Source organism: Lepidochelys olivacea, assembly GCF_965140295.1.
Source record: "Lepidochelys olivacea isolate rLepOli2 genome assembly, chromosome: 8".
In the NCBI taxonomy this organism is placed as follows: domain Eukaryota; kingdom Metazoa; phylum Chordata; order Testudines; family Cheloniidae; genus Lepidochelys; species Lepidochelys olivacea.
This window is the reverse complement of record NC_140418.1, coordinates 79,912,475-79,939,728: the sequence shown is the minus strand read 5'-3', so window position 1 is coordinate 79,939,728 and position 27,254 is coordinate 79,912,475. Positions and strand designations below refer to the sequence as shown.

Here is a 27,254-nt window from a genome sequence, read left to right as displayed (position 1 = left end):
GCAACCTTCTACCCAGGCATAAATGATTAAAAAATTCTTAGCTAATGCTGCTGCTTGACCATTTAGTAGTAACTGGGGATTTGAAAGAATCCAGATTGAAGAGGTTTTCACAAAAAGTGTGCAAACTTAATTGAATAAGTGATCACGCTATTAAAGTTTTCTTAGGCTTAGTCTGTTTGCAATAGAAACTATTGCATAAAAACTCAGAAAGTAAGGAATGGATGTAATCTTCAAATTTGCATGTCCGTGGTTAGTGGCTACATATTGGGTAGTACTATGAGGTCTGACTTTTTAATAAAATACTTGTTCATTTTCAGATTCCGTATAATACAGAATGTACAAACCACAATTCATATATGATTTTATTGTAATTACACTAATATTTGAGAACTAATGAACTGAGATTCATTCTCTAAAAAGCCACTTGGGATTCATTCTTATGGAGTAGTTTTACAAAACTAAAACCAAAGTTAAGACTTCCAACACATACTGAAAAGGAGTACTTGTGGCACCTTAGAGACTAACCAATTTATTTGAGCATGAGCTTTCGTGAGCTACAGCTCACTTCATCGGATGCATGCCGTGGAAACTGTAGCAGACTTTATATATACACAGAGAATATGAAAAAATACCTCCTCCCACCCCACTGTCCAGCTGGTAATAGCTTATCTAAAGTGATCATCAGGTGGGCCATTTCCAGCACAAATCCAGGTTTTCTCACCCTCCACCCCCCCACACAAATTCACTCTCCTGCTGGTGATAGCCCATCCAAAGTGACAACTCTTTACACAATGTGCATGATAATAAAGTTGGGCCATTTCCTGCACAAATCCAGGTTCTCTCACCCCCTCACCCCCCTCCCAAAAACCACACACACAAACTCACTATCCTGCTGGTAATAGCTCATCCAAAGTGACCATTCTCCCTACAATGTGCATAATTAAGGTGGGCCATTTCCAGCACAAATCCAGGTTTTCTCACATCCCCCCCCACCCCCATACACACACAAACTCACTCTCCTGCTGGTAATAGCTCATCCAAACTGACCACTCTCCAAGTTTAAATCCAAGTTTATGAGCTATTACCAGCAGGAGAGTGAGTTTGTGTGTGTATGGGGGTGGGGGGGATGTGAGAAAACCTGGATTTGTGCTGGAAATGGCCCACCTGATGATCACTTTAGATAAGCTATTACCAGCTGGACAGTGGGGTGGGAGGAGGTATTTTTTCATATTCTCTGTGTATATATAAAGTCTGCTACAGTTTCCACGGCATCCATCCGATGAAGTGAGCTGTAGCTCACGAAAGCTCATGCTCAAATAAATTGGTTAGTCTCTAAGGTGCCACAAGTCCTCCTTTTCTTTTTGCAAATACAGACTAACACGGCTGTTACTCTGAAACACATACTGAACACATCTCCAGCTTGAAGGTCTGCAAAGTGGGTCCTAATGTAAAAAATAAACCTTAAAGATTAAGTTGGTGCTTCTCAACAATAGGAGAAGTTCCCATGTCAAGTGTTTTATTACAAGTCAGGTTTTTCACTATCCTTCAATGTAGAATTCAGCAGATTTCGTATCTGCCTTAGTCCTATATCATGCTGGATGCCCAACCTGTAAAGAAGTAAGAAGAGTACATAGACAGAAATATAAAGTGGGTCAGTGGAATGATTTATGGGGTAAGGTACTACTCAGTGTGAGTAAAGGTGGCACAATTGGGCCCAAAATGATCCATTACAGGACTAGGGTTATTTTTTAAGCTGTCCAGCAGTTTATTTCTACTCAGTTTGTTCAAGTGAGTTTAATGGGGACACATCAATTTCAGTGGCTGTCACCTCAAGTCTTCACGAGGAGAGGTGATTCAGCACAGCATCATCTGATAGTGACAGGATGCAGCAAGAGGAAGACAATGAAGATGAGAAGAAATATCTCTGAAAGGAGTTCATGTCCCTAAACAAATATTTACTGCTTTCCTATATATTAGGTACCCTGTGTAATGTAGTACAAAAACAGAGCAAAATTCAGTGGGACTATTTGTGGAATAAAGTTGTGACATTACACTCCATACTCTTTATGGAAATATGCTTATGATGTGGATATTAAATAACTGAGATGTACTTTATGCAAGATGACTCATGTAAGGTATCATTGGGAAGGTTATGATTTACTGAATGTGTTTATCCAATTTTTATGCATGTATCATTTTTGTATCTGAAGCTGGGAGTATTGACCATGTCTCTGTATTTCAAATGTGCTTCACTGGATGGGGCCAAACAATGTTAGTGGCTTATTGAAGAAATGCACACAAGCATAAGGATCACCTCAGGAACTGTGTGCAAGAGAAACCTCTCAGAGATAGCTCTACACAGTGGAAACTGTTTGATCCAGGTCAGAGCAAAAAAGCTTTCCAGCAAGTGTGGGGAAGATATAAAAGAGAGACAATGACAAGATGAAGGGTCCTCACTCTCCCTACAACAGAGGTGGGCAAACTATGGTCCATGGGCCACATCCAGCCCGTGGGACCCTCCTGCCTGGCCCATGAGCTCTTGGCCTGGGAGGCTAGCCGCCGGTCCCTCCCCTACTGTTCCCCTTCCCCCACAGCCTCAGCTCACTGTGCTGCTGGCGCAATGCTCTCAGCAGTGGGGCTGCAAGCTCTTGCCGGGCAGCGCAGCTGCAGAGCTGTAGCCTGACCTGGTGCTCTGTGCTGCGCGGTGGCATGGCTGGCTCCAGCCGGGCAGCGCGGCTGCCTGTCCTGGTGCTCTGGGCGGCACGCCTGTAGCGCCGCCAGCCACCGGTGCACCAGACAGTGTGGTAAGGGGGCAGGGATAGAGAGCAGGGGAGTTTGGGGTGGTGGGCGGGGGTGTGGATATGGGGGAGGGCGGTCAGAGGGCGGGAAACACGGGGGTTGAATGGTGGCAGAGGTCCCGGGGAGGCAATCAGGAAGGAGGGGAGGGTTGGATGGAGCAGCGGGGGGCAGTCAGGGAGAAGGGGTGGTTGGATGGGGCAGGGGTCCTAGGGGGGCAGTCAGGAATGAGAGGAGGTGTTGGATGGGGCAGCGGGGGGCAGTCAGGGGCAGGGGGTCTGGGGGAGGTCAGGGAACAGGGAGGGGTGGATGGGGCAGGAGTCCTGGGGGGGCCATCAGGGGGCGAGAAGCAGTGGGGGTCGGATAGGGGGCAGAGCCAGGCCACACCTGGCTGTTTGCGGAGGCACAGCCTTCCCTAACCAGCCCTCCATACAATTTCAGAAACCCGATGTGGCCCTCAGGCCAAAAAGTTTGCCCGCCTCTGCCCTACAACAACACATTTGAAAACATCTGAGGAACAAAGACTGAACTGTGAGAAGTGATGGTCCCAGGCTAAGATCTTTAGCCTGCATATGAAAGCCTGGGAAAGCCAAGGCAGCTTTTGCCTTAAGAATCTGCCAGCCTGTTTATCACTCAGGGTGAGAATTTGTTAATTTGTATCCTACCTATCTAGTGTGTTAAGTTCAGTTTGTGACTTTTGTTTATTTACTAAGTTAATCTGCTTTGTTCTGTTTGCTATCCCTTTAACCACTTAAAATCTATCTTTTGTAGTTAATAAACTTATTTTGTTTATTATTAAACCCAGTTTATGTAATTTCTAACTGGTGTGGGGGCAAGAAGTCATGCACATCTCTCGTCACACTGAGGAAGAGGGCGGATTTTTTCTATACAGTGCAAGACAGTATTATTTGGGGTTTATCTCCCAGGTTTGAGCATTGGCCTGCTAAACCCATGGTTGGGAGTTCAATCCTTGAGGGGACCATTTAGGGATCGGGGCAAAAATTGGGGATTGCTCCTGCTTTGGGCAGAGGGTTAGACTAGATGACCTCCTGAGGTCCCTTCCAACCCTGATATTCTATGAAAAGGCAAGGGCAAGTGAGTGTTGGGGGAGTCCTCTCACACATAGCTGACTTCAGTCTGTGACTGCAGCGGGGTGTGGCCCTACCTGTGTGTGTGTGCTGCAAGAGGCTGGAGAGCCTAATTCAGCAAAGCAGAGAGAAGGAACCCAGGCTGATTGAGCAAGAGAGGCTCAGTGAAATCCCAGTACATCAGGTGGCATCCCAGAAGGGGGCTCCAACCCATCACAAAGGTATTATTCAATGTGAGTAAACTTGATGGAATTGTATGATGGTATACCCCCACCACTCATGAGCGCCTGTTGCGTGGGTACAAACCTGCACTCGCTCTTTTTGCAGTGCCCCATGTCAGCTTTTGCCCTGATCAGACAGGTGTTCATTGACTCAGCCCTTCAGCTAAGTCACACAAAATCTAAAATGGATGAACCCTTTCTGGGGTAATACAGTCCAACAAACAGTTGGCCCTCTCCAGGGTCTTCAGCCCCATCTGTGGGCCTGTTTAAACTCTAGCCCCTTTTTTGGATTCCAGAAGGAAACTTGTCCCCATCGTGGGGCTTTTCCGCTCCACCAGTGGCAGGAGTCAGCACAACCAGGTCCTATCCCAAGGACCCTATAAATAGCAGTCATGTGCTGCTTCCTGTAACAGTTGCTGCTGCTCCTATTCCCTGGGCCACTTCCCACATAGCCTCTTCCTCTTCACCCCTATCTCAGGGCTGAAGTTCTCTATCTGTTCCCTGCCTGAGCAGGGTCTCACCAAGGCTTCATCACCATCACAGCCTTCCAATCTTTCCACACCTTTCTGGTCCCAGTCAACACTTGATCTGCTCAGCCCCTGCAGCTCCTTTTAACTGAGCCTGCTGAACTCTGACTGGCTGCTTCCTTGCAGCCTCTCTTGGCAGGCCTGGAGGACCCATCTTTACTGCTGCTTTTCTGGGGTGGGATATGGTAGGACCAGGAGGACTCCAGCATGGGGGCTCAAAGGGCCTGGTATACCCCATCACAAATTGGGTCTATAATTCTCTTGAAGTGGAAAGACTTCCAATCCACTGAGTCCCTCAAAGATGTTGCACAGGAATGTAGTTCTAGATACACTGGCTATAACTGCTTCTACTTTTGAAATTCTTTTGCAAATCTTCCTGAAGTAATTTATATAGGGCTGGATTTTGCCACCCTTGGTGTTGAATAGTAACTTTTAACTGGCTTGTTCCATTGATTTCAATAGGATTAACTGCAGAATAAAGTATTATTCAAGGTGAGTAAAAGTGGCAAAACTTGGCCCTTAATGTGTTGAACCATTTTTCTCCTAATTTTTTATCTAGAGCTGTCTATTACTTTGCTATTGTCTCAATACATGAGAGTTTAGAAAACAGCCTATGTGATTTTTTTAAACCCGATAATAGTTGTAAATTGTGTGACACAATTTCCATCGTTTTTTTTAGTTTTATGTGAAACAGACTAGAGTCATTAAAGAATCCTTATTATCCTTACATTTCCCCTTATAGTCTTTACATTTCCCCTCAATTCATTTCTCCCTCATTATTAAGTTATTTGATGTCTCACTAATTTTTTAAAATTCTTATTGTGCTTACCATTAGTATCCATGCTAATCTAATCCAGTGTGTTTCTAATGCATCTGTCATTATACTATTCAGGCAATATTACAAGGAACTCCTGTTTAGTACAGGTTGAACCTCTCTGGTCCAGCAACATCTGTGGTCTGGCATGATTTTATTTTATGTTTTTTATGCTTTATCTCCTTATTTCCTTGTGCCAATACAGTAAAATTGTGTAACAACACTAACACTTTGCTATGGAGAGAGGCGGTAAGCCTTGGCTAGGCGGCGTTGCAAGCGTTGTTCTGTTTATTCGCCTCAGTGAGATAAAAAGAAAAAGAGATCTGTTTGTTACAATATTGACCTCCTGTGGTTCAGCAAATACTCTGGTTTGGCACCGGTCAGGTTCCCAGGGTGCTGGATTAGAGAGGTTCAACCTGTATTTTAGAAAATAATGAATAATACTGAGGAAATAGAGGAAAAGAGAGATTTATTTAAATACTATTTTTGCACTACGATTAATCTTCATTCTCAAATAAAAGGTAAGTGAGGCAGAGCTAAGCTATAATAAGGGCAAACAAGCATTAGTTTTCATAGCACCCCAAAGTGTGACAGGCACTTTACAGTACAAATAGACATTTTCCCTGTCCTGAAGACCTTATAATCTAAGACCCTGATTCTACAGACACTTATGTAGTAGTAGTAGTTCCCTTGAAATCAGTGAGACTACTGGCATGGCTGAAGTTAAGCATGTGTTTGCAGGATTAGAACGTATTAAATATGACTCAACAAATGGGAAAATAACCATCAGGGAGTGGATGGGGTGGGAAGAATAACAGTTACAGCTAACATGCACATGCACTAAGTAATTCTACTTAGTTTTTGTTTTTTGTTTTTGTTTCAAATTATACAGTATATTAACAGCTATTATAATGCATGGAAAGTAATAGTGATGTAAAATGTTGTTTCAAATTTGCTAACAACTTTGGTTTAAATTTTGCTTAAGTTGTGACAAATTGCTTATCCACCACTTCAGGTATATTGCTGAGCTAATAAAAATACAACAACAAAATATGCAGAGCAGTTTTAAAAATTGCTTTTTGCCTACTTTATCTACTATTAATCCTTCTAGGCAATCAGCTATTGTGAAGCAAGACAGATGGGAATAGTAGGAAATATCATTATTCTGGGCACCAATAGCAACTGCTATTATTAAAAATACTTTTCACTATAGCCCCCCGTTTTCACACGTTCAAAGCTTTCGAAAACATACACCATTTATTTTTCCATATTTGGTCTCTGTCCAAAGGTGAAATTTTTAGAAAAGTTTCAATAAAATTAATTCTGTTATTTTTGAGTGAGAGAATGAAATACACTTTTCTTAATTTAAACAAATTTTTTCAAACATATTTTGTATTTAACATGGCCATGTCAAAATTGACTGAAGGTAAAAGTTGACATGGAAATAAGCCTTAACAACAACTAGTGCCTTTTCTTGGGTTGAAAAACATTGCTTTTTAAATGAAGTTGTGACCATTTGTGTACTGAGTATGCATGGCATATTTTTTTCATTTTGAGGCGTGCACTTAAAAACCGACAAATGTGTGTGCCTTCATGCTTCAGAAAGCATAAAAATAGTTGAAAGAGTAGGTATATCAGTGCCCTCCCCCCAGCTCCCTCCTCAGCCCTCTAGCCGTTCCTTCAAATTGTAAGGGGAAGGAGGTTAAGGTGCGTAATATGATCGAAGGCCTTTGATTGGTTTAAAATCTTGAATGTAAACAACTACTGTAGATGCCACAAAAGCATTATACCGTCACAAATGGAAACTGGTGTGCATGATTGTGATTAAGTTATGTGGTCCAGAAGACAATCTCTGTGTTGAAATGCGGTCCACATGAGGAAAAGGTTTGAGAACCATTGCTCTAAGAGAAGCTTCTTTTGCTCAGCTTCCTTTAATCAAACTTGTAAGTTCCTTGATATGAAGCTATTTAGATTGTGGAGTATATAAGTTCTATCAGCTGTGCTACTGACACCTGTAAGTGTCTTTAACTCCTTGAGGCATTTACAAACTGATTTAGCTTTGCCAGTGGAGAAGAGTGCTCTTAACCAGGACATCCTTAATTGGGGGCATCTAACAATACTCCTGGGGGAAATCTGCACCACTGCGTGCACGCATATTTCATGTGCCACACATATTTTCAATTTTTTTGCAGAAAGTAGCTTCTGCTGAAAAATTGCTGCAGTTCTGCCTTTTGCCAACCAGAGGACACTGTGGTGCTAGAACACAGCAGCCACTCCTGGCCAGCCCCAGTTATGACAGGGAAGAGAAAGAGCCTGCCTTCTTCTATTGTTGGGCAACGTTCTGAGACAGGGGATATGCGGAGACAGACAGCCTGGGGCTGCTGGGGGGTCAGATAGGAGTTCATAAAGGCTAGTGGAGGACAGACTGGGGCAGGGGCTGAATGGGAGTGGAGGCACAGGGCCACACAGGGAGGGAGGTGCAGGGCCACATAAGCAGAGGGGGAGGGGGGCAGAGCTACAGGCGGGTGGCTGAGGGGGGGTCACAGAGATGCGTGGGGACAGAGGTGCAGGGACACATGGAGATGAGAAGAGGGAGCTGGCTGGGGGGTGCAGGGACACATGGGTACAGGGGGAGGGGTGTAGGGCCATATGGGGATGGGGGAGTGGGTGTCTGAGTGGGGATAGAGGGACACATGTGGACAAGGGGTGCAAGGACATATGGGGGTGCAGGAGCAGATGTGCGTGACTGAATGGGAGAGGCTAGGAGTCAGCCAGGGTCTGCATGGGGGATGCTTCCTAACAATCCCTTCCTTGTTGCATACTTTTCCCACTGATACCCTTCAAGTTCAAACTCATGCTCCTGCCCAGCAATTACTTTCCTCTCCTTCAGCTCCTCTGTTACCCACAACTCCCCCAAGCCTTTGCATAGCTTCTGAAGGCTGCAGGAAATACGGTTCTGTATTGTAGTTTAAATGAATTATTACTCAGAGTTCTGTATTAATATTCCTAGTAAGAATCTATTTGTCAAAAAACATTTCCTGAATCTTTTTTGTTGTCTGTATTGTTACAGACATACTTGCTGACAGGTATTTTGAAATAAATTACCAAAATAATTGAAACTGGTGTGATTATATTGTTTTATTTTGACAAATAAAATATGCAGAATTTTAAAATATTGGGGGCAGAATTTTTAAAATTTTGGCACAGAATTCCCCCAGTAGTATAACAAGTATGTAGACAAAAACTGAATAGAAAAACTGTACTGAGTCAAGACCAGGCTACATCACTGCTGCCTCTCCATACATGACCCACAAAAACATAGGTGCTCCTCTGGGATAATGCAGGTCAGGACAAAACATGTACAAATCTGAATGAAAGCTCCTATACAGGATGGACTAATTCAGAGTCTCTCCACCTTTAATATATGCGGCATGACCCTCCTGTTGCTAAACCTGTCCCACCATAACTACATTAAAAGTATCTGACGCGATAAAATATATACAGTATTTACAGGAGCATCAACTTGAAAAGCACATTTTCATCTAAAGATATAACTACTGTTGTTATCCACAGCATTCCCAGGGCAGCAAGAGATTAGAAGAAATACTATTGTTCTTTTTCCGTCAGATAGCTTCCTTTGTGAATTTTTCAAGACTCTGTAGAGAAATGTAAATATATCTTCGTAGGAGTGCTATAAAAGTGCTCAGTAATACCAGTCTAGGTTGTCTATGTAGGAGTGTGTTAATGTGCTAGTGAGCGTGTGCTACCTGTATGTGGGTGAGCGATGCATCAGGCAAGGGTGCACTCTGCATGGGGGGCTCTTAGGTGAGGAGGTGTTCTGTGGGGTGAAGGGCACAGGATTGGGGTAGCTCTGAGGGTAAAGGGGGTGCTCTGGGGGAACAGGATGGGAACTAGCTGTGTGGGAGGGGGTAGCAAGATGGGAGGTAGCCATGGTAGGGGGTGCTCTGTGGGGTGGGAGGAGAGGGACGGGGGTAGATCTGGTGTGAGGGGGGCGCTCTGTGGGGTGGGAGGATCAGGATGGAGGGTAGCTGTGGGGTAAGGGGGCACTCTGTGAGGTGGGAGGAGTGGGACAGGATAGTTGAGGGGGTGTGAGGTGTGGGATGGAGTAGCTGTGGGGTGAGGGGCGCTCTGTGGGGTGAGGGGGATGGGGGTAGCTGTGGGGTGAGTGGGCGCTCTGTGGCGAGAGGGGACACGGGACGGGGGTAGCCGTGGGATGACGGGGGCGCTCTGTGGGGTGGGCGAAGCAGGATGGGGGTAGCTGTGGGGTGAGGTGATGTGGGACGGGGGTAGCTGTGGAGTGAGGGGCGCTCTGTGGGGTGGGCAGAGCAGGACGGGGACAGCTGTGGGGTGACGGGGGCACTCTGTGGGGTGAGGGGATGCGGGACGGGGTAGCTGTCGGATGACGGGGGCGCTCTGCGGGGTGGGCGGAGCAGGACGGGGGGAGTTGTGGGGTGACAGGGGCGCTCTGTGGAGTGAGGGGAAGCGGGACGGGGTAGCTGTGGGGTGACGGGGGTGCTCTGGGGGGTGGGCGGAGCAGGACGGGGGCAGCTGTGGAGTGACGGGGGCGCTCTGTGGGGTGGGCGGAGCAGGACGGGGGGAGCTGTCGGATGACGGGGGCGCTCTGTGGGGTGAGGGGACGCGGGACGGGGTAGTTGTGGGGTGACGGGGCGCTCTGTGGGGTGGGTGGAGCAGGACCAGGGTAGCTGTGGGGTGACGGGGGCGCTCTGTGGGGTGAGGGAACGCGGGACGGGGTAGCTGTGGGGTGACAGGGGCGCTCTGTGGGGTGGGCGGAGCAGGACGGGGGGAGCTGTGGGATGACGGGGTCGCTTTGTGGGGTGAGGGGACGCGGGACGGGGTAGCTGTGGGGTGACGGGGGCGCTCTGGGGGGTGGGCGGAGCAGGACGGCGGGAGCTGTGGGGTGACGGGGGCGCTCTGTGGGGTGGGCGGAGCAGGACGGGGGGAGCTGTCGGATGACGGGGGCGCTCTGTGGGGTGAGGGGACGCGGGACGGGGTAGCTGTGGGGTGACGGGGCGCTCTGTGGGGTGGGCGGAGCAGGACCAGGGTAGCTGTGGGGTGACGGGGGCACTCTGTGGGGTGTGGGGACGCGGGACGGGGTAGCTGTGGGGTGACGGGGCGCTCTGGGGGGTGGGCGGAGCAGGACGGGGGGAGTTGTGGGGTGAGGGGACGCGGGACGGGGTAGCTGTGGGGTGACGGGGCGCTCTGGGGGGTGGGCGGAGGAGGACGGGGGCGCTCTGTGGGGTGAGGGGACGCGGGACGGGGTAGCTGTGAGGTGACGGGGCGCTCTGGGGGGTGGGCGGAGGAGGGCGGGGGCGCTCTGTGGGGTGAGGGGACGCGGGACGGGGTAGTTGTGGGGTGACGGGGGCACTCTGTGGGGTGGGCGGAGCAGGACGGAGGGAGCTGTGGGATGACGGGGGCGCTCTGTGGGGTGGGCGGAGCAGGACGGGGGGAGCTGTCGGGTGACGGGGGCGCTCTGTGGGGTGAGGGGAAGCGGGACGGGGTAGCTGTGGGGTGACGGGGGCGCTCTGGGGGGTGGGCGGAGCAGGACGGGGGGAGCTGTCGCGTGACCGGGGCGCTCTGTGGGGTGTGGGGACGCGGGACGGGGTAGCTGTGGGGTGACGGGGCGCTCTGGGGGGTGGGCAGAGCAGGACGGGGGCAGCTGTGGGGTGACGGGGCGCTCTGGGGGGTGGGCGGAGCAGGACGGGGGGAGTTGTGGGGTGACGGGGGCGCTCTGGGGGGTGAGGGGAAGCGGGACGGGGTAGCTGTGGGGTGACGGGGCGCTCTGGGGGGTGGGCGGAGGAGGACGGGGGGAGTTGTGGGGTGACGTAGGCGCTCTGGGGGGTGAGGGGACGCGGGACGGGGTAGCTGTGGGGTGACGGGGCGCTCTGGGGGGTGGGCGGAGGAGGACGGGGGCAGCTGTGGGGTGACGGGGGCGCTCTGGGGGGTGAGGGGACGCGGGACGGGGTAGCTGTAGGGTGACGGGGCGCTCTGGGGGGTGGGCGGAGCAGGACGGGGGGAGTTGTGGGGTGACGGGGGCGCTCTGTGGGATGAGGGGAAGCGGGACGGGGTAGCTGTGGGGTGACGGGGGCGCTCTGGGGGGTGAGGGGACGCGGGACGGGGTAGCTGTGGGGTGACGGGGGCGCTCTGGGGGGTGGGCGGAGAAGGACGGGGGCAGCTGTGGGGTGACGGGGGCGCTCTGGGGGGTGGGCGGAGGAGGACGGGGGGAGTTGTGGGGTGACGGGGGCGCTCTGGGGGGTGGGCGGAGGAGGACGGGGGGAGTTGTGGGGTGACGGGGGCGCTCTGGGGGGTGGGGGGAGCAGGATGGGGGCAGCTGTGGGGTGACGGGGCCGCTCTGGGGGGTGGGCGGAGGAGGACGGGGTAGCTGTGGGGTGACGGGGGCGCTCTGGGGGGTGAGGGGAAGCGGGACGGGGTAGCTGTGGGGTGACGGGGGCGCTCTGGGGGGTGGGCGGAGGATGACGGGGGCAGCTGTGGGGTGACGGGGGCGCTCTGGGGGGTGAGGGGACGCGGGACGGGGTAGCTGTGGGGTGACGGGGCGCTCTGGGGGGTGGGCGGAGCAGGACGGGGGGAGCTGTGAGGTGACGGGGCGCTCTGGGGGGTGAGGGGAAGCGGGACGGGGTAGCTGTGGGGTGACGGGGGCGCTCTGGGGGGTGGGCGGAGCAGGACGGGGGGAGCTGTCGCGTGACCGGGGCGCTCTGTGGGGTGTGGGGACGCGGGACGGGGTAGCTGTGGGGTGACGGGGCGCTCTGGGGGGTGGGCAGAGCAGGACGGGGGCAGCTGTGGGGTGACGGGGCGCTCTGGGGGGTGGGCGGAGCAGGACGGGGGGAGTTGTGGGGTGACGGGGGCGCTCTGGGGGGTGAGGGGAAGCGGGACGGGGTAGCTGTGGGGTGACGGGGCGCTCTGGGGGGTGGGCGGAGGAGGACGGGGGGAGTTGTGGGGTGACGGGGGCGCTCTGGGGGGTGAGGGGACGCGGGACGGGGTAGCTGTGGGGTGACGGGGCGCTCTGGGGGGTGGGCGGAGGAGGACGGGGGCAGCTGTGGGGTGACGGGGGCGCTCTGGGGGGTGAGGGGACGCGGGACGGGGTAGCTGTGGGGTGACGGGGCGCTCTGGGGGGTGGGCGGAGGAGGACGGGGGCAGCTGTGGGGTGACGGGGGCGCTCTGGGGGGTGAGGGGACGCGGGACGGGGTAGCTGTGGGGTGACGGGGCGCTCTGGGGGGTGGGCGGAGCAGGACGGGGGGAGTTGTGGGGTGACGGGGGCGCTCTGTGGGATGAGGGGAAGCGGGACGGGGTAGCTGTGGGGTGACGGGGGCGCTCTGGGGGGTGAGGGGACGCGGGACGGGGTAGCTGTGGGGTGACGGGGGCGCTCTGGGGTTGGGCGGAGGAGGACGGGGGCAGCTGTGGGGTGACGGGGGCGCTCTGGGGGGTGGGCGGAGGAGGACGGGGGGAGTTGTGGGGTGACGGGGGCGCTCTGGGGGGTGGGGGGAGCAGGACGGGGGCAGCTGTGGGGTGACGGGGCCGCTCTGGGGGGTGGGCGGAGGAGGACGGGGTAGCTGTGGGGTGACGGGGGCGCTCTGGGGGGTGAGGGGAAGCGGGACGGGGTAGCTGTGGGGTGACGGGGGCGCTCTGGGGGGTGGGCGGAGGAGGACGGGGGCAGCTGTGGGGTGACGGGGGCGCTCTGGGGGGTGAGGGGACGCGGGACGGGGTAGCTGTGGGGTGACGGGGCGCTCTGGGGGGTGGGCGGAGCAGGACGGGGGGAGTTGTGGGGTGACGGGGGCGCTCTGTGGGATGAGGGGAAGCGGGACGGGGTAGCTGTGGGGTGACGGGGTGCTCTGGGGGGTGGGCGGAGGAGGACGGGGGCAGCTGTGGGGTGACGGGAGCGCTCTGGGGGGTGGGCGGAGGAGGACGGGGGGAGTTGTGGGGTGACGGGGGCGCTCTGGGGGGTGGGCGGAGGAGGACGGGGGCAGCTGTGGGGTGACGGGGGCGCTCTGTGGGGTGAGGGGAAGCGGGACGGGGTAGCTGTGGGGTGACGGGGGCGCTCTGGGGGGTGGGCGGAGGAGGACGGGGGCAGCTGTGGGGTGACGGGGGCGCTCTGGGGGGTGAGGGGACGCGGGACGGGGTAGCTGTGGGGTGACGGGGGCGCTCTGTGGGGTGAGGGGAAGCGGGACGGGGTAGCTGTGGGGTGCTGGGGGCGCTCTGTGGGGTGAGGGGACGCGGGTAGCTGTGGCGGGACGGGGGCGCTCTGGGGGGTGGGCGGAGCAGGACAAGGGGAGCGCTGCCCCGTGGCACACAGCTGCCTGGCTCCTCGCCCTGCGCAGCCTGCCCCTGTGTCCCCAGCCGCCCTGGCCGCACAGGAGAGCGGCGAGCGGCCCGTGGAGCACGGAGGAGGTGCCTCCTCGGCCGTCATTTCCGCCGTGTGTTTGAGTGGGGGCGGGGGGCCAGAGCGCTCTCCTCCTCCTCCTCCTCCTCCGCGGCGGCCGGAGACACAGACCCAGCGCGGGGTGAGGGAGGGGAGGCAGCCGAGCCAGCCGCAGCGCCCGCGGGCGGAGCTGTCAGACACCCCCTCCCGCCGGAGCGACACCGCACCCTCCCCCCATCGCCCCGGCCCGGCCATGGGGAACGCAGCCACCGCCAAGAAGGGCAACGAGATCGAGAGCGGTGAGTGCGTGAGACCCCGTCCCCTGGGGAGGGGGCCCAGCGGCCTTGGATCCAGCGCGCACAGGGCCGGCCCAGGCCCCGCGGCCTAGTGGGCTGCAGCGCGGAGCCCCCTGACCAGCGCAGGCCTTGCAGCTAGGGCTCTGCCTAGCCTGGTGCCTGGTACCCTGCTGTCTAGGGGGGCCTGCTCTGCGCTGGGGGATCCAGGCTGTAGGGTGGCCGGGTCCACGTCTCCTCCAGCCTCGCAGCTGCTGGTGCATCGCCGATCCCTAGGCTTAGGGTCTCGAGCAGCATCGTTGTAAGCGGCTTAAATCGCTTTGTCCCAGCCTGCAGCAGCCCCAGCCTAGCGTACCGCCGAGCCAATGCCGCGCCGATCCGCTGTGCCAGGCTGTCCCACAGCAGGTGTCAGTCACACTCACGAGCTGCTGCTCTACGAGCTTCTTCCATCTTAGTCGGCTTCCCAAAGAACCAGTCTCTCCTTCTGCAGGAGGAGGGGTTGCTCTAAAGTACTCTGTCATCCCCCTAGCCTTCAGCCTTTCACATGTTCCACAACATTTATTTCTCCACCCCTGCACAGCACCTTTGATAGCAGAGACGACACTGAGTTGGTGTCATTATACAGCTTTCTAACTATGCTGTGATTTATCAGGTGCATGTGTATTTCTATCCTACTGGTGTGAATGTAGGACAGAAACTCCCCGGTCTTCCTGGGTTACTGAACATTGTCATCTCCTCCCCCACAAACTATGTAGGAATCCCATTTAGTGTGTCTGTATTGTTGGGGTATAGAAGTTTTACTCATTGAAGTATTTATTTAGGTATATACTTAAAAAACATTTTACCTTACTTTTGGTTTTTACAAGTGAGAGCCGTAGCTCAATATTGAACTATGTGAATTAGTGGATTACTGGGTTTTGTTCCAGGTATATCGTCATGATCTTTAAATAACTTAAAGATGATTAAATGCACCAAACTCCTTTTTGTCTGTTAGCTATCTTTCTTACTACTTTATAACGTTAGATAAGTTTCTGTTAGGTAAGTTGCATGGCAGGGTCCAATGAAAAACTGCTTATTTAAAGGAATGCTGAACATTTACAAATACTGTATTCTTATAACAGTGTCTTACCTCTGTCACTAAGAATACTATTGGATTATTATAAATGAAGGACCTTTAAACTTTTTGTTGTTGTCACTGTTTACTTTTTCCATTTATTTATCCCTTTAACTTAGTCCTGCAATCAGATTTACACAGGTAGACCACCACCACCACCACTAATGCAGAGCTCCATTGGATTTTTCTGGATTCATTTGCAGGATTGGACCTTGGCCAGTGAAACTAGACTGTTCAGTTTTACTTTCTGGTTCAAAAGCACTAGTGTGTGATGGTAGAGTTTTGATTACAAATATTATATGAGATATTTAAATACTATTTTGATCTTCTTAAAAATCATATTTATTTGGTTTTATAAACATAAAAATACCCTCACATTTGGACAACTTCTGAAACTCTTAATGACAAAATATTGCATTATACTTCTATGACAGCCATATTTCTGCTGGTTTATCTTGTTAAATTAAATCTTAGGTTAATGGGAGTAATAAAGACTTGTATTAGACTTTTACACACCACCAAATAAAGCATTTAGGAATTCTGAGGCCCACAAACAGTGTATTTTAGAACTTCTCTTTCTTATTTTTAAAGGGTTTACTTATAAAATGAAAGCTCTGAATAGAGTGCAGCACTCAGATTTTTAATTTGTCAGCATACTTAATACTAGGAATTTCTGTAGTGACATTGCTTGTGTAATTAAGGGATGAAATTGTCCCTTACTTCTCTACCACTTGTATAAGACCTGGATTTGTTTACTGTATAGGATCAAGTAATTGCAAACTTGCATGTAGTAAATTATTGGAAGCAAAAAGGGATATTCAGCCTTGTTTATAGGAGTAAAAGTCTCTCAGGAAAAAGAGTGATTTGGATATGTTGTTAATGAAAAATACCCAGGGATTACGAAAGGGTGATAATATGGCCTTAATCCATGTATGCAGCTCATGGCATTGTGCATATCAAGGGCATACTGAGCTCCCTGAAAGAACAATGGAGGGTAACTTTGCTTGTAGTGATTACGACTTGCAAAAGCAAATGTAGTTTATCTTAAGAGCTCTTTTACTGTCTTAGGTCAATGTAGATTATAACAGTATGGTTGAGTGGTCCATTTATATAGCAAAATCTGATACTTAACTATAATCTTTGTGTTTTCTTTAGCTTTTTGTCTTTGTTACAAATGTCTTCAGTAACTAATAATGAACTCTGCATGGTTGTAGAATGAATAGTTGTATGTTAGTCGAAACAGTAGAATGCAAAACATAATCTTAAAAACTACATCCAAACAAGACTTGCAAGTGAATGGAATCAAAATGGTAACTTTCGATCTACTGCACTATGTTGTGTAAGGTAGTGTAAGTTACTTTTTGTATCTGGGACTAAGAGGGAGTCATAAGTTGGTGTGACTTACATCATACTGCTATCTAGTATGTAAGCAGGTGGATGTAAAAGTGGGATGTAGCCTACTTCTCTTTATGTTTTATACTGTTAGTTCCTTTTTCTGCTATGCCCCTCTCTTCCAGGCTATCATAGTATATAGTAAACGTATGCCTGGTCTACATCTAAAATTTAGGTTAATCTAGCCATGTTGCTCGGAGGTTTGGAAAAACTAACACCCTGGGTCACGCAAACCTAAACCCCGGTATAGACATCACTGAGTCTATGGAAGAATTCTTCTGTTGACCTATCTACCTTCTCTCAAGTGGGTAGGTTAATTGTAGCAATGAAAAAATCCCTTCTGTTGCTGTAGCAAGTGCCTACATTAGGGGTTCTCAGGACAAATTTTTTAGTGGCCTCAGTGCGGCTGCCAACTCTTGCTGGTGGCCACTCTTACACTGTTTCCTAAAATACTTAATTAGCTTTAAGAAAAACAATTAAATATGCACATCCAAATCATTATAATTTATTTATTGCTAGCTATATCACTTTTCACAGCAGACTTACTCAGCCCTGCCAAGCCTGGGGACAAATTAAACCCTGGATGAGGGGTTAGGGGAGACAGGGCGCGGGCTAGAGCCTGAAGCCCCGCCACCGGAGCCTAGGGCCTGCCACTGTGCAGCCAGAGCCTGGGATTGGAGCCCAAAGCCCCGCGCCAGAGCCTGCCAGCCCACCACCCCAGGACTAAAGCCCAAAGCCTGAGCCCCACCGCCTTGGGAGGTTGGGGCACTCACCGCCTGCCTGCTTCTCCAGGTTTGTGCCCCAGGTGTCTCCAGAGGGGGGCAGGGCCAACCCCTGCTGGCAGCCCCAGCAACCAACACCAAGGTGGTGCATCCAGGAGCAACAGGGAGAGGGAGGGGTTGTTACTCCCCCCACACACACAGCCCAGGGGGCTGTCGCCACAAGAAAAGCCCCTGGTGGCTGCATGCAGCCACGGTGGACACTTTTGAGAAATGCTGGTACACTATGGTGCTACAGTGGTACAGCTGCAGTGCTATAGCTGTGCCACTGTAGCATCTGTAGTATCATTGGGCCAAAATCAGAAGTGAGGTGTTATGGGGTGTCAGACAGAAAAAGTAAGCTGTTTTATCTGGGTGGACCCTATTGACTTTAATGGGGCACCACATAGTATAAAAGTCTGCAACGGTGGAGAGGCTTGCAAGATAAGAGCATTCATAGTTGTATCTTGCATGCTGACTGGATCAGAAGATGATGTAAATTACACAAAGTTGGACTTCCTTAAATGCATTTCAGTATTTGGCCTTTTGTCTTTGTATACGTTTAATAGGACACAATGGACTAAGTCTTTCTTTTTATATCTATTTAACCCCCCTCTGAATTTACTGTATCTGAGAACAAGGTTTGCCGCACTGTCTAAATAGCTAAATCTGGGTTAGTGCAATTTTAAATATAACATGGGGCAAATTAAATTTAAAAAGAACCCTTTGTTGATTTAGCTCTCTGTGGAAGAAAAGAGAGAGAGAAATGTTAGTTTTATTAAGATGAATCTTTGTCTTGGGTGCAGTTTTAATAAAGGAAATATGACTTTACTGTAGTCTTCTAAAATAGAACAAGGACAACAAATGACATTTGGTCTCATAAATAGATCTCTTGCTCTAGAGTACATGATCAGTTTTATAATGTTTTAACATTATCTGGCCAGTCTAAATAGTGTTGAATAAGTTAACTACATCAATTGCAAAGTTTGTAGAAAGTATTTGTTCTTTCTATAAATTACTAGAAGTCTAGTGCTTTTAAGTAATGTGTATAGCTCTGCATTACTTGCTCTTTTTTTTAATCTATGAAATAGTGCACACATGCAGTTACAACGTGAATTAGTTTAGAAATTGTTTTTTAATCTTTTACCATCTTCTCTGAGGGAAGAAAGTTGTTGTAGTTTTGAATCTCAGAATAAAATCTTAAACTTAACCCCCTCCAAAAAAAACAAACAACCATACCTTTTTTGGTTATACTAATATTAGTTACTAAAATGTATTAAAGAACACTTAGGTGATTAAAATACTCTTTAACTTCTATTTAATTGAAAGTTTTATACACTTTTTCTGTTCTTTACATTCATTTTGAAACTGCTCAATTTCTGTAACCTTTAAGTTAATCACTAGTCTTTGTCCTTGCCACTTTTTTTTTAACAATAATGTAAAATATGGAGTTGTTTGATTTTTTTTTAACTTTTTTAGAGTTGATGTGGAAGCTTTTAAGATTAGGTGTAGTTTAATTTTAATTCCAGATACCTCCTCTCATTACCTGAGGACCATATCCTGCACTTACAGGAATGGTTGGACTATGGCGTAACAGGTCTTTACAAGCTCAAACTTCTGGGATCTTCAATTGTTTACACGTTTGTTTGGACTGGTGGGGGAGGAGGATGGATAGTGGCTCCTTTAAGGGTCCCTCCTGTAGGTTAGGAAGGATTATCTCACTGTGGGTGCAGCGGGAAGGCATCGCCTAAGCTGGTGCTTTGGCTGGTTTGCTCAGATAAGTCATTAGCCCTTGCACAAAAGGGAAAGGGTATATAGACCTCCAGCCTGAGCACCCTCTCATTGGTTAGTATAGTACCAGGATTTTAGGTCTGCTGTGGGGATTGTGTTAGTGGCCTTTTTAGGGACAGGGAAGGAATTTTCCCCTTATGGTGCAATTGGTCAGGATGGAGTGACTGTTCAGGCCTTCCCCACAGCTGTTCAGGGATACAGTGGAGTTAGTCAGGAGGTAAAGGTCAAGTTGTGACACTTTAGCAGGTGTCTGTTGCAGGTGTTCGTTTCATAAGGAGTCCTGTTCCCTGATTAAACTAGAATTATAAATAGACTTAGGGGAAGGCATCCCCAAAAGAAGCTGGTAAATGGGGTTGGGACTCCTAAGGTCTGGGGCAGTGAGGAAACAATCCAGTTCCTTAACCTTCATATGAGGGGAGGGCATTGGGATCCTAACAATGTTTTGGGGACCAGCTGTGTTGGGATAGGGGTTGAAGGGTATCTTTCCACCATGTTGAAATGATTCATAATGTTGATTGCCTGGTAGTTCCCAGATGAATTAAGGTAATAAGGTTCTCCTCTAATTAAACGATGTCCCTTGCATCTTGTGTTTATTTTTCCACATGTCTGGGACAATGCACATCTGTTACATGCTCACTCTCCCCCTCTCCAAACTAGCAACACTGTAACACCTTCTGTATGAGGGAGCACCTATTAAGATCAGACCTTCTTCTTTGCATTCCTCTGAATTATTTTGTAAGTAGTGCTTATTTGAAAGGTCCCAGATACGGTGTGACTCTCCCCATGCTGCCTTACCAGTCAATTTCAACTGTTCTGAAGACACTACCTTTTGGGGGGGGGGAGGTTTGTTTGTTCTTCATGTCCAGTCATTATCTGGTCCTTCCGTTGAGACTACGAATACACATTAGTAATATTGTTGGCAGTTCCTGTCTACTAAGAATTGGACAGGCCATCAGTTCATTTCATACAGCCATTGAACAGCCATTCGCTGATACACAGCTATGTCATTACTCACCAGTAATATAGAGGTGAAAAGTTCTATACTCCATTACTAATTTCCTGAGCCACTCAGTCCCCTGTAACAATGGTCTTTGGGATCTTTGGATGTGATATTTAGGGTTTGACTGTAGTTTTTTTCAATGGTAATAATCCTTTTGTACAGTGAGTTTATGCTCCTTGACTTTGAAATTGCCAATTGACAACTTCTGAAGTCTTGTTTACACATTTAAATATATTAGATATAGGGAGTATATCCTAAGAGAGAAAATATTTACTCCAGTGTTGTTTCTACCATCCACAAACAATAGATTTAAAACTGTTGTCCTATATTTTGTGCTCAAACTGTCTCTGCTATTTATTCGGTGGGCTTTCAGCATTACTGTTTCACCGTCTGAAAATCAACACTAGTTCAGATTACTTGCTGAGCTAACATTTGAAAATAGCTTTGGTGGAATTATCCTAGTTAGTGTTTTGGGGATAGTCATATCTGAGAATCTCCTTTCAAAAGAGACTCAAGATTAGAGTAGCAGAGGTCTATCAGGTTAGCACTGAGCCAGATTTTCTGAAATGTGTTGGAAATCTTGTGCAATGCCAATTCATAGTTTGCCTGTCTGTAAACTGTACAATTTATTTTGTTTTGATTTAATAAAGAAAAAAACCTGCTCACAGCTCAAAATTCTCTACCAGTAATTTAAAATAATACATAGAAAAGATAGTCATATAGCAGCATAACAAGTTTATGTTAACATTCTGGGGTTGTTCTGTCCTTTTGAGCATTTTGCTACTGTCCCTTGCTCCTGTTGTGGGCTCAGATTGTTTTCCACTTTAAAATATCTAAAATCATTTGATGCATTGTTGTTATATATTTGTTAGTAGTACCCATTCATTTACCCACCTCTCCACTCTCACAAGCATGTCAGTATCAAAAGTCATGAACGTGTTTTGAAAAATCATTGAATACTTGTCTACCCTAGACAGTGATTGGTACCAACCCCTGGGTGATTGAGCAACCAATCTGAACATCTAGATTAGCCTAGCCCAGGTGTAAGTGTTCCTACAGCAAATCCCTACCTGCTTTCCTGTGTCCTGACTGTTTGTACACTCACTGGCATGTACCTGTGGGCATATTCCATGGTTCTTTGAGCTAAGACACTCTAGTATTCTTACCCAGTAAAATGTGTCAATTGCAGGTCTTGCTGTAGGGATTAGCAGATGTAGTCATGCCCCCACGGGTTAGGTTATCACGAATTGGCTAGCCCCATGATTGCTTACACCATGGTGTATCTTGCAGTGAAGATGCAGTTGAAGGGTTTGTCTTCACTGCTGTAAAAAGCTGATGTTTTGCAGTAGGGTGATCTTTATGAATTATCCTAAGGTAAAAATACAGTGAAGACTAGGCATTTTAGTTTTACTGCAAGATAAACTTGCTGAGGCCAGGTTGACCTCTGAGTTTACATAGGAGTAAAACTGGAATGCCTTATCTTCACTGTATTTTTATTTTAGGATAGTTAGTGCATGCTAATTACTCCAGCATAAAAAACTCAGCTTTTTTAGCAATGAAGACAAGCCCAAAGAGAATCTCAAGTACTGCAAACCAGTATGGGTATTCTAGAGGAAGACAGTTGTCGCTTCATAACACTGAGAAACATAAAATATCTCTCCCATGACATTTGCAGTGTTGCTGTAGCCATGTGGGTGCCAGGATATTAGAGAGGGACAAGGTGGGTGTTGGTCTAATAAAAGATATTTCAACTTCTGCTGGTGAAAGAGACAAGTGTAAGCTCATCTCTTTCACCAACAGAAGTTGGTCCAATAAAAGATATTTCCTTACTCACCTTCTCTCTCTCCTGCTTGATAGAATAAGATAGGCTAAAATAATTGACCATCTTATCTAAGTTGTTAAAACAATCAAGAAAGCTAGAAAATCCTCTTTCAACTTGAAGCATCATTATCAGATGTACTAGCGTGTTTGGTCTGCTTGATTGTTTGTAGGGGCATATTTTGGGGTTTGTTGTCACACTGTAGCTGATAAATTTTTAACAGTAAGATAGAAATTTAGGAATGTTTTTAACCACTGGGCACCAGGAGTTCTGATTTCTTCCTGCCAAGAGCCAGTGCATACTTGGTAAACTACTGCACTTGGGGTAATCCTACACTACAGCAGTTGCACTACAGCTGTGTTGCTGTGGCACAGTAGTTTTGACACTTCCTACATAGACAGAAGGGGTTTGTCCATCAATGTAGTTAATCCAGCTCTCTGAGATGTGGTAGGTTGGTCAATAGAATAATTATTTCCTTGATTTAGTTGCATCTACACCAGAGGGTTAGGTTGACCTAACTACAGAAATCAGGGTGTGAAATTTTTCACGTCTGTGAGTGACGTAGTACCTACGTTGATTTAATTTTTAAGTGTAGATCATGCCTTGCTGTTAGCACTGAAAAACAAACACACTAATTGTGGTATTAAAGCAGGGTGAAAGAAAAATCTGGCACCCCGAGTAGCTATTGTGTCAAAGGAGCAAACATGAGATTTAAACACGAAAAAATACCATTACTTTCTCTGCACTTAGAATCTGTTTTTTGTTCTTGTCCCTGACAGGTGAATTGGAGATGACATAATTAATGGTACATATGCACAGATGAATAGACAGATAAACTCCAATAGTATTTATGGTGACTTTTTTGATTAATGTCACCCGAAAGTGAGAACAGGTGTTCACATGGCACTGTTGTAGCTGGTGTCACAAGATATTTACGTGCCAGAAGTGTTAAAGAGTCATATGTCCCTTCATGGTTCAACCTCCATTCCAGAGGACATGAGTCGATGCTGATGACGGGTTCTGCTCGATAATAATCCAGAGCAGAGTGGACCGACGCATGTTCATTTTCATCGTCTGAGTAAGATGCCGCCAGCAGAAGGTTGATTTTCTTTTTTGGTGGTTTTGGTTCTGTAGTGTCTGCATCAGAGTGTTGCTCTTTTAAGACTCCTGAAAGCATGCTCCGCACCTCATCTGTCTCAGGTTTTGGAAGATACTTCAGATTCTTAAACTTTGGGTTGAGTACTATAGCTATTTTTAGAAATCTCACATTGGTACCTTCTCTTCGTTTTGTCAAATCTGTTGTGTAAGTGTTCTTAAAATGAACATGTGCTGGGTATTCATCCAAGATTGCCATAACATGAAACATATGGTAGAATGCTGGTAAAACAGAACAGGAGACAGAATTCTTCCCCAAGGAGTTCAGTCACAAATTTAATTAACACATTATTTTTTTAATGAGTTCCATCAGCATGGAAGCATGTCTTCTGGAACGGTGACCGAAGCATGAAGGGGCGTATGGATGTTTAACATATCTGGCATGTAAATACCTTGCAATGCCGGCTACAAAAGTGACATGCAAATGCCTGTTCTGACTTTCTGGTGACAGTGTAAATAAGAAGAGGGCACCGTTATCTCCTGTAAATGTAAACAAACTTGTTTGCCTTAGCGTTGGGCTGAAGAAGAAGAAGTAGGACTGAGTGGACTTTTAGGCTCTGAAACTTTACATGGATTTGTTTTTGAGTGCAATTATGTAACAAAAATATCTACATCTGTAAGTTGCACTTTTGCAACAAAGAGATTGCACTACAATACTTGTATTAGGTGAATTGAAAAATACTATTTCTTTTTTTTTACCGTACAAATACTTGTAATAAAAATACATACAAAGTAAGCACTGTAAACACTATAGGAGTGGGAAGGGAGAAAGTGTTGCAGGGCGAAAATGGGGGTGGGAGGTGGTATCAGTCTGAACGTTTGAGACTGTATTTTAACATGCACCAGTATGGCAAAGGAAAATGGTACACATTGAATTAATATAGACGTGTCAGCTGTATCTTTAACATTTCTGGTGACTTCTGCTACAGCTTTGATATTTAATTTTTTTAATGAACATAATTTTTAATGGCTAATTTATATTTAATACATGCAGTGATGGGAAATACACAAAGCTGTAGTAGATTTATTGGACAATTTAACATTTAGCTGTAACAAAATAGCTTAGTTTATGTATGGTAAGCATATAAGCTTAGGAATGCAGATTATTTACCTGATTAAAATAATTGTTTTGAGCTTTGGAAGTCCTTTGAGCCTGATTGTCCCTCGCTTTCACTGATGTGAAAAGAGAATCAGGCCCATTCTGAATACATCTACATCTTTGTACTTTTCTAAAGTGTTCTCTACAAATCAATAAAATAGTATTGTTTTTAGGGTTGCTGTTTTTAAAATTCCTGGCCCCAATGATACAGTTGGATTCGTGTTGGAGCCCCATTGAAATCAGGCACAAGGGTCCATCCATGCAAGGTAGATTCTGAGACTGGGGCTCCAGCTTGTAAATTATTGGGAGAAGAGACTATCAATAGTGCATTCCAACGTTCCAGCCTATTGTCAGACTGGCTACTGTGTATGTATACTAAGTCTGTGTTCCAAATACTTAAGCTAAGTTATGTTTCTAAAAGTACTCATTTTCTGTAAACTGAATTTCAAAGTGAAATAATTTCAGACACTATTTCATATTACAGATTAATGTCCTGCATAAATATCAAATTGCAAAACAAAGCAGTTTGAGTTTCCGGAGTCTTCAATAGCTTCATATACAACTAGGTGACCTGGGAGGTTCATTGTGGGTAGTGCTTCTGAAGAGTTGAACAGTTATTTTTATATTTAGTAGAGTTTTGTTCTCCTTGGTGAATTTGTATATGCCAAGTTAATGATAAATCTTCAGAAACTAAAATGAAAATTGAATTAATCTTAAATTTCTGCGCTGAATGCTCTTAATTTTGGTGAAGAATGGTATAGCATTAGGTACAATAAGTTATGGCATTCTTTTTTTAAGGTAAATGTATCTTTCTGCCAAGTGACAGCCCCCTTCCCTAATTGTCTACACTACTTTAAAGGATGTAGGTGGGTATTCAGTGCACAGAAATGGTCTTAACTCAATATTCATTTCAAGTTGATGGCTTACTTTTAAGGCGGAACACTGTTACAGTTTTAGTCAAGAAACAGTGTTAATGGGGTGTGTTCAAACTCATATTTTATGTTGTTAGCTGGGCAAACTTTTTGGAAGCTATCTGTACACCTCCTTAACAGAACATAATGATTTGCGTAGTTACTCTAATTAGCTGCTATAGCATGTTTTTTTTATTTGAGGTGGCAAATAATAGAAAATAAACTTGTAATCCAACAACGTGTTGTTGGAATGTTTTAACAAGTGAACTTCATACTGTTTTTTTAAATTATATTTATAAAACTAGAAAACTGAGGATTCCTCACAAACCTGAAAGATAGAAATCCTACCAAGTGTTTTCATAGTACAACAATAATATTGCATTCTGACCTATTTCCCCCCCCAAATTTAGCATATGTCTATGCTGCAAAAAAACACAAAACAAAAGCCACCCCATGGCAGCAAATCTCAGAGCCTGTGTCAACTGACTCAGGCTTGCAGAGCTCGCTACTGGGCTGAAAATAGCAGTTTAGATGTTCCCACTCGGGTTGGAGCCTAGTCTCTGAAACCCACCCCGGTTGCCTGGTTTCAGAGCACAGGCTCCAGCCTGAATGGCTACTGAGCTATTTTTCCCCTATAGTGTGAGCCCTGCAATCCTGAGTCAGTTGAGCCTGGCTCTGAGACTTGCTGCTGGGGGAGGGAGGTGTCTGTATTTTTGCAGTGTAGACATACCCTTAGTGCTGGTCTACACTACTGCGGCAAGCTGACCCAAGTTACGCTACTTCAGTTACATCAATAACGTAACGGAAGTCAAACGTAGCTTAGGTCAACCTACCGCGGTGTCCACAGTGAGTTGGGTCAATGGGAGACACTCTCCTGCCGACTTCCCTTATCTTCTTGGGGAGGTGGAGTACTAGAGTCCACCTGCTAAATCGACACCACTGTATTGACTGCAGCAGTGCCAACCTACCGGTAGTGTAGACATGGCCTTAGAAACTTCTCCCTCTTTGTACAGAACCGATGATTTGCCCTCACTCTGCTAAAATTAAATGTGCAACATTGAAGGGAGATTAAATGGCTTAGGCAAGGTCAGTAGTTATTGTCTTCTTCTTAGTGTATGCGCAATGTGCGTCAGGTGGCATGTGACCAGGATTCATCATTGAATTTGGTCCACTGGTTGGATCATTAGCTTCCCCAGCTTGGGTGAAGTACTGATGGGGAGTGCGACATGTATGTTGATCCATGCCAGTAGTAACTGAGATTTATTACAGTCTGTTGAGTGTCTGTTAAGGTATGACACACAGTGAAAATTTCGGTCTAGATCACATTACAAAGCCACTCTTGCATTTAAGCTAAATTTGTTAAAAGTACATTATTTTCACCCAGGCAATTCATGTAGAGTAGCAAAAAGTTTTCCGTTAGTAGATATTAAAGAAATTGTCTCCAGTTATTTAAGTAATACAGTATGGTTCCTTGTTAACTTGGAAGGCTAGCAAGCAAACTGGAAGAATAGAGAAAATACCCTTTTCCCCCCAATCTCTTTAGTTATGGTAGTTATAGATGGTGTTTATAACAAACATAGATCAAATATTTTCAGACCGAAGTAATTTTTTTAAAATTGATAGTCCCTTTAAAATCATGTAATTCTCAGAAGCTGATAAGTGAATAAAAAGTTTTTCATCTTCTAAATTTGTCGTATTAATCCTTATTGAGGTTACAGGGACAAACCATCCTGATGTGTAGAAAGAATAGTAAATATGGCAGGCGACCAGCTTGGCTTAACAGTGAAATCCTTGCTGATCTTAAATACAAAAAAGAAGCTTACAAGAAGTGGAAGACTGGACAAATGACCAGGGAAGAGTATAAAAATATTGCTTGGGCATGCAGGAGTGAAATCAGGACGGCCAAATCACACCTGGAATTGCAAGTAGCAAGAGATGTTAAGAGTAACAAGAAGGGTTTCTTCAGGTATGTTAACAACAAGAAGAAAGTCAAGGAAAGTGTGGGCCCCTTACTGAATGGGGGAGGCAACCTAGTGACAGAGGATGTGGAAAAAGCTAATGTA

The 27,254-nt window shown here is 47.3% G+C and overlaps 1 protein-coding gene across 2 annotated transcripts in view; it reads left to right on the top strand.

Moving 5' to 3' along the window:
* Positions 1–13,943: 13,943 nt before the first annotated feature.
* The window catches only part of PRKACB (protein kinase cAMP-activated catalytic subunit beta), a 122,599-nt gene continuing 109,288 nt past the window's right edge, over positions 13,944–27,254 (top strand). Inside the window, exon 1 of one of the 2 annotated variants that reach the window (XM_084635947.1) lies at positions 13,944–14,158. In XM_084635947.1, coding sequence (XP_084492073.1) covers positions 14,113–14,158 — 46 coding nt within the window. In that variant the 5' untranslated portion in view covers positions 13,944–14,112. The remainder of the gene's footprint in view (positions 14,159–27,254) is intronic. The other variant, XM_084635946.1, reaches the window with a different exon arrangement.